Source organism: Colobus angolensis, unplaced genomic scaffold (genome assembly GCF_000951035.1).
Source record: "Colobus angolensis palliatus isolate OR3802 unplaced genomic scaffold, Cang.pa_1.0 Scaffold93, whole genome shotgun sequence".
Lineage (NCBI taxonomy): Eukaryota > Metazoa > Chordata > Mammalia > Primates > Cercopithecidae > Colobus > Colobus angolensis.
In genome coordinates this window covers 2,129,714-2,137,255 of record NW_012123265.1, presented here as the reverse complement: position 1 = coordinate 2,137,255, position 7,542 = coordinate 2,129,714, and the positions used below count along the sequence as shown (strand labels likewise).

The 7,542-nt window shown below is 51.4% G+C and overlaps 2 protein-coding genes across 4 annotated transcripts in view; one reads left to right on the top strand and one right to left on the bottom strand.

The window, feature by feature from the left end:
- Window positions 1–2,559, bottom strand: part of RANBP10 (RAN binding protein 10) — a 102,033-nt gene extending 99,474 nt beyond the window's left edge. The window contains exons 1-2 of the mRNA XM_011932014.1: window positions 2,073–2,559; window positions 1,207–1,318 (exon numbers count right to left, since the gene is read on the bottom strand). Of these exons, the coding sequence (XP_011787404.1) occupies window positions 1,207–1,318; window positions 2,073–2,559 (599 nt within the window). The remainder of the gene's footprint in view (window positions 1–1,206; window positions 1,319–2,072) is intronic.
- Window positions 2,538–7,542, top strand: part of TSNAXIP1 (translin-associated factor X interacting protein 1) — a 21,986-nt gene continuing 16,981 nt past the window's right edge. Inside the window, exons 1-2 of one of the 3 annotated variants that reach the window (XM_011932017.1) lie at window positions 2,538–2,966; window positions 6,703–6,802. In XM_011932017.1, coding sequence (XP_011787407.1) covers window positions 2,728–2,966; window positions 6,703–6,802 — 339 coding nt within the window. In that variant the 5' untranslated portion in view covers window positions 2,538–2,727. Of the gene's footprint in view, window positions 3,167–6,702; window positions 6,803–7,542 lie in introns of all 3 variants that reach the window. The other 2 variants (XM_011932015.1, XM_011932018.1) reach the window with 2 other exon arrangements.

Genomic DNA, 7,542 nt, shown 5'->3' with positions numbered 1-7,542 from the left:
CCGGGAGGCGGAGCTTGCAGTGAGCTGAGATCCGGCCACTGCACTCCAGCCTGGGCAACACAGCGAGACTCCATCTCAAAAAAAAAAAATAAGGAAAAGAAAAATTAAGTATCTCCCTTATGATTTCCTGTGTCTGCTTGGATCATCCTAAAATAGGGAGTCTCCCTAATGCTAATGCTGACTTTTTTTGGTTTGGTTTTGGGACGGAGTCTCGCTCTGTTGCCCAGGCTGGAGTGCAGTGGCATAATCTCAGCTCACTACAACCTCCGCCTCCCGTGTTCAAATGATTCTCATGCCTCAGCCTCCAAAGTAGATGGGATTACAGGTGCATGCCACCACACCCAGCTAATTTTTGAATTTTTTTTGTAGAGATGGGATTTTACCATGTTGGCCAGGCTGGTCTTGAACTCCTGATCTCAAGTGATCTGCCCGCCTCGGCCTTCCAAAGTGCTGGGATTACAGGTATGCCAGCTAATTTTTTTGTATTTTTAGTAGAGACAGGGTTTCACCATGCTTTCCAGGCTGGTCTCCAACTCCTGACCTCAGGTGATCTGCCCGTCTTAGCCTCCCAAAGTGCTGTGATTACAGGCGTGAGCCACCGCGCCGGGCTCCTAATGCTGACTTTAATGAGGACCTTCCTAAAGCTGATCCAACTAGTAGTGTTCAAATCCTTGGACTGAAAAACAAGTTTATGAGCAGCAAGGTCACCTGATTCTGACCATGTGTATGCTGTTTACACTGAGATGACAGGTCAGTGGCCACAACAGCTTTCATGAATGCTGCAAAGACTCTACTATCTCTTTGAAGGCTACCAGGGCCTCTACATGACTAAATGCCATAAAAAAGAACCTCATGAATACAGTAAGAATGTGAAAGGAAGTAAGTCACAAAAACACCACATGCTTATGAGGGAAACCCCATTTTGGACACTAAATTTTTAAAGTAAACTTGTTACTTGTTTGCCTAACCTTCTAGGTATCAAATTACATCATCACTAAAAAGAATCCCCTGCTTTACCCCCAACACACCCACTGGCCATCAAGATCTGCTGCTTCGACCAGACCGTGCTCACAGTCAGGAAACAGTGGCAGCCCAGACCCATGCGGCTCACCAGCTCACATCAGCAAGAGCCAGCCAAGGGACCTCAACTCTGACCACAGGGATCAGCTCGTGTTCAGGGAAAGAGGGTGGTCATAAACGGCTTACCCATCTCTTCCTTTGCTGACAATCTTCACTTCAAAGTAATAAATGCCACAGGCAGCAGGTATGGGGTGGGTGGCACGCACCGAGGCCGCATCTTTGTGATTTTTGCCATGACCTAACAGGGGAGGGCAAGGAAGAAATTTCAGCAGAAGGAAATGCAAATGGAAGCCTCATTTTTCTCTGCAACTCCTCCATGGCAACTCCACTCCTCTGTGGCCAAAGGAAGCGCTTACACAGTCCAAGGAATCATTAGACAACTGAGTAAACACTGCAACCTTCCACCTGTGCCTCACCTCCTCCTGAAAACAGCAGTCCTGCCTGAGACACTGCCCATACAAACAAAACAAGGGTACAGGCAATGTAAGAGATACCCAAGTGCTGCTCGCAGCCTCTCTAGAATCCAGGCAGCCCACCTGGGAGGCCAGGGGAAGGAGGAGGCCGACCTGTAAGACACCCCCCAAACTCTAGCACGGATCCCCAGGCCCAGTCTAGGTGCCTGGCAGGTGGGCAAGCCCATGAGTCTCAGGCTAATGGTAGGGATGTGACCACCCCTTTCTTCTAAGCTGTGGCGAAGGGTCCCGCTGGAGTTGGAGCCTGCCTAGGACAAGCAGGGAGGTCCTGGAGTGGAAGGTCCGGCCCAGCACTGGGTTTGGACACCTGTTGCGGTTCTCTTGACGGCAGGTGTCTCAGGACAGAGAACAGTCAACCCTCGGCCTGGTCAGCCTCACCACCATGGACATCCTGAAAGGGCCAAGGCCTAACTTGGAGTACCTAGGTAGGCAAAGGGAGGTGATGGGGCGGGGGCCTGGCCGCAGAGCCACCCCACGGACGCTCTAGCCTTGATTCCCCGCAGCCTGACGGGCCGATACCTTTGTAGTGGACGCGGAGGTTGCCCTGGGAGAGACCAATGTAGTTGTATTTGTCCTTGGGGCTCCAGGAGCGCGGCAGCGGAGTCTCTTGCTGGTTGACCGCGGGATACAGGCGCTGCAAGCGCCGGCTCAGCTCCTGCTCCCCGGGAGACGGCAGCCCGCCCCCAGCGCCCCCGCCGGAGGAGTCCCCAGCCTGCGGGTTCCCAGCTCCCGGGTCTGCCGTCGCTGCCGCCATCTTGGAGGGAGCTGCTATTGTGTCACTGGGGGCGGGGAGGAGCGGGACCAGATCCGCCACGCTCAGCCAATGGCCCGTGAGCCTCCCTGGGCCGCAGGGAAACCGAGTCCGAGTCCGGCAGCTCTCTTTGGACACTGACACGCCTTCGCCACATTTCGAACTCCATACCCCACAATGCAGAGCTCTCGAGAGGCGGAGCAACTCGGGCTGGTAGAGAATTCTGGGAGATGTAGTACAACCCTTCTCAGCCATAAGCCTGTCCCATCGAGACGTCGGGACACCGAAAACTACAATTCCCGCCGGCAAAGCGGCTCCGGCCTCTCAGCCGACTTCCCTCCCCATGGCCTCTGTTCATCCCCCTGTCCCAGTTCTCGTACCTGGGGTCAAATCGGCTGTAGTGATTGACTCTCGGGGCACCCGATGCTGGGTCCCAGTCCACCTTTGCTACTTTGTCCTGCTCTCAGCCTGCGGGCGCTAGGCTCAGGGGCGCCGCGCATCCCTGACTCCGCCCTCACCGCTGGGGCCTCTGGGGCCTGGTTGCCGTGGCGACGGGCTGTACACTACCACAGTTTCCCAGGCCGCGGGTGCTGGTTGCCCGCCTGCCCGTGGGTCATGGCCTGCCAGCAGTCGCGGTACCACAGCTTCTCGTCCGCGTCGAGGTAGGCGCTGGCCGGGATGAGGGCAGAGAGGAGGGCTGGAGTATTTCTAGAGAGGGAAATGGCACTTGATAGGACCTCTGCACCTCCTGCTGGCCTCTGACCATTAATCTAGGGCTCCAGCACCACAGAGTCAGTGGTTGCAGGAACGGTTAAAATCGGGCTGATTTAGCCCAGTGAAGACGGTACGTGCTAGCAAAAGGGCAGGCGTACTTTATCATTGCTAGTGACAACCAGCTTGTATTGAATGTACTATATGCCACATGCTTTATATACCCATGTTAAACATTTTATTTTTGAGACAAGATCTCACTCAGTCGCCCAGGCTGGAGTGCAGTGGCACTACTACGGCTCACTGCAGCCTCGACCTCCCAGGCTCAAGCGATCCTCCTGCCTCAGCCTCCTGAGTAGCTGGGACTACAGGCATGCACCACCACCCTCGGCTAATTTGTGGGTGTTTCTTTGTTAGTTTGTTTTTTGTAGATACGAGGTTTCACCAAGTTGCCCAGGCTTGTTTCGAACTCCTAGAATCAAGCGATCCTCCCACTTTGACCTCTCAAACTGGGATTACACGCGTGAACCCCTGCACGCGGCCTACGTACCATATTTAATCCTCATAACAACTGTATAATGTAGTAATATTACCATGTACAAGTAAAGAAATACTTCAGAAACCTGGTGAGATCATCCTTTGGGTAGCTTCTACTTGCACGCAGATGTGTAGCCACTGGATACTGCAAAATATGACCAGCTCCATCAGCCTGGAAAGCCATATATATGGATTAAAACAAAAATTTTGGCTAAATCATTTTCTAGTTTTGGGACTTCAGAGAAGGCCCTTCAAGTTCCGGGCTTCAGCTTATATATCTCAAACATGGGAATGATACAGTCCACCCCACAAACATTGTTGGGAACATTTAGGCAGAATATGTGAAGCTCTTACCACAGCTCTTGTATGTAAATAGGCACCCAGTAAGTATTGAATGAAAGTAGTGTCCCCCCTTCTACTCATTCCCAGTGGGAAAAAAAAAAAAAAAAACACCACCCAATCCCAACTAAACTCTCATCCTTCAGGGTCTGCTGCCTTGACAGTGAAAAGCCTACAAAAGTCGCTAAGAGGCCGGGCGCGGTGGCTAACACCTATAATCCCAGCACTTTGGGAAGCCACGGCAGGCGGATCATGAGGTCAGGAGATCGAGACCATCCTGGCTAACACGGTGAAACTCCGTCTCTACTAAAAATACAAAAAATTAGTCGGGCATGGTGGCGGGCGCCTGTAGTCCCAGCTACTCGGGAGGCTGAGGCAGGAGAATGGTGTGAACCCGGGAGGCAGAGCTTGCAGTGAGCTGAGATTATGCCATTGCACTCCAGCCTGGGCAACAGAGTGAGACTCCATATCAAAAAAAAAAAGTCCCTAAGAACAGGAAATGCCAATTTGATGATTTTTATTCAGAGTTAAAATTAGTCTACAAGAACCAGGTAGCAGGCTTGAGAAAGATAATTGTTGGGGCCAGGCACGGTGGCTCACGCCTAAAATCCCAGCACTTTGGGAGGCCGAGACGGGCGGATCACGAGGTCAGGAGATCGAGACCATCCTGGCTAACACGGTGAAACCCCGTCTCTACTAAAAAAAAAAAAAAAAAACTAGCCGGGCGTGGTGGAGGGCGCCTGTAGTCCCAGCTACTCGGGAGGCTGAGGCAGGAGAATGGCGTAAACGCGGAAGGCGGAGCTTGCAGTGAGCTGAGATCCGGCCCCTGCACTCCAGCCTGGGCGATAAAGCGAGACTCTGTCTCAAAAACAAAAAAAAAATAAAATAAAATAAATAGGCCGGGCATGGTGGCTCACACCCGTAATCCCAGCACTTTGGAAGGCCGAGGCGGGTCAGATCGAGACCATCCTGGGCAACATGGTGAAGCCCCGTCTCTAATAAAAATACAAAAATTAGCCAGGTGTGGTGGTGTGCACCTTTAGTCCCAGCTACTCAGGAGGCTGAGGCAGGAGTTAGAGGCTGAACCTGGGAGTTAGAGGCTGCAGTGAGCCGAGATCACACCATTGCACTCCAGCCTGGGTGACAGAGTAAGACTCTGTCTCAAAAAAAAAAAGAAAAAAAAAATTGACTGGGTGCAGTGGCTCATGCCTGTGATCCCAGCACTTTGGGAGGCCGAGGCAGGCGGATCACCTGAGGTCAGGAGTTTGAAACCAGAAATAAATAAATAAACAAATAAATAAATAAATAGAGGCAAAGTCTCACTATGTTGCTCAGGCTCATCTCAAACTCTTGGGCTCAAGCAATCTGTCTGTCTTGGCTTCCCAAAGTGCTGGGATTACAGGCATGAGCTACCATGCCCAGATACACATCTAATTTTTTTTGTTTTGTTTTCAGACAGAGTTTTACTCTGTCACTGAGGCTGGAGTGCAGTGGTGTGATCTCGGCTCACTGCAACCTCTGCCTCCCAGATTCAAGTGATTCTTCTGCCTCAGTCTCCCAAGTAGCTAGAATTAGAGGCACCCGCCACCACACCCAGCTAATTCGTGTTTAAACTTCAGACCAGTCGCGGTGGTGGCTCACGCCTGTAATCCCAGCACTTTGGGAAGCGGAGGTGGGTGGATCATTTGAGGTCAGGTATTCAAGACAGCCTAGCCAACATGGTGAAACCCCAATCTCTACTAAAAATACAAAACTTAGCTGGGCATGATGGCAGGGGACTGTAGTCCCAGCTACTCAGGAGGCTGAGGAAGGAGAATCGCTTGAACCCGGGAGGTGGAGATTGCAGTGAGCTGAGATGGCGCCACTGCACTCTACCCTGAGTGACAGAGCAAGACTCTGTCTTAAAATAAATAAATAAATAAAATAAACTTCACAACTGTGTAAGATATGCAAAGCAAGAGTTGTCTCTGGTCGGGCACAGTGGCTGACGCCTGTAATCCCAGCACTTTGGGAGGCCAAGGCAGGTTTATCACGAGGTCAGGAGTTCAAGACCAGCCTGGCCAACATGGTGAAACCCCATCTCTACTAAAAATACAAAAATTATCCAGACGTGGTGGCAGATGCCTGTAATCCCAGCTACTCAGGAGGCTGAGGCAGAGAACTGCTTGAACCCGCAAGATGGAGGTTGCAGTGGGCTGAGATCGCACCACCGCACTCCAGCCTGGGTGACAGAGCGAGACTCCGTCTCAAAAAAAAAAACAGTTGTCTCCACTTCTTTGTGAAGAAACCAGGCTGAGAGATGTTAAATGACTTGCTCAAGGGTGGCCCTATTGGAACCCCAGATGTCAGCCCTTAGACCCTATCAGCCAGTAAGTGCAGGATTCAGACTTACACCCCAGATCCTGGACCCCAGACCCTGTGCTTCTTGTCCTACAGCACCTGCCCTTTGTATCACAGCCCCAGAGTGTGCCAGAGTTGTGTACGTGAAACCAACATCACAGCCACAGTTGAACACTGAACAGAAGTATAGGCCCATGGGGTTCTCTGGGTTCATGGGGAGGATATCTTGCTGCTGCAGTAGTTGTTGAAATTTTGGTGATGAAAAGAATGTTTCTGGGAATGTAGGGCAAATGGTTTGGACCCAAGGCCAGGGACTTGCTTGGCAGTTTCTCTGGGAATCTGGAGCAGCACTGGGAAGACTCAGAGCCTAGCTCGGGGAGATGGCTATGCCTTGTGGATCTAGGAAGGATGGAGGTTCTCTCCCAACTCTGGACTCTGTCACCCACCATCAGCTTTCCCTTCTCTGTGCAGATTACAGCCACAACCTTCAGGAGTGACCATAGATGAATCCTTTCTCATAGAAAACAAGAGTACCCAGAAACGCAAGCTTCTTCAGAAACGAAGGACGCTGGTTAGTGACAGTGTTGTTTTGGAACCCCAAATGTCAGTCCCCAGACCCTATCCGTCTCCCTTCCTGCAACCCAAGAATACCACCTACGTGAAATATACCCACCTGAAACATGTCCACCAAGTGGCTTCTTCTCAGTCACAGAGTATGGCTCAGAGAGGCCAGGCCCACCAGGCTTTGGGAAGAAAGGTGTACACTGGCTGCCTGCTCCTAATCTGAAAAGCCTTCCCGGATCTCCCCAGGCAGAGAGAGAACTCACCTCTGCCCACAGACACCCCTTGCCTGCAGCTCAGCATTCTGCAGTGGACCTCACTTCACATCCCTCCCGCCAACACGCAAGGCACTGTGCTACCTGCTGGGATGGTCACACCAGATCTGCCAAGGTCCTTCAAGGCTGTGACTATATCTTTCTGTCTTTATGGCCCTAGTATCTAACAGGCTACCTGAATGGCTGCCAAATGTTGATAGCTCCATCACTGCTGAGTAGGTGTGTGGAGGCAGTAGGAAAGAGATGCGTCTCTACCAAGTTCACTCCAGATCTCTCCGCCATTCCTTTGTTTTAAAGGTTTTATATAAAAATGAATGCTGTACCAAAGGTATCAGAAGAGAAATGAATTTTTTTTTTTTTTTTTTTTTTTTTTGAGACAGAGTCTCGCTCTTTCGCCCAGGCTGGAGTGCAATGGCCGAATCTCAGCTCACTGCAAGCTCCACCTGCCGGGTTTACGCCATTCTCCTGCCTCAGC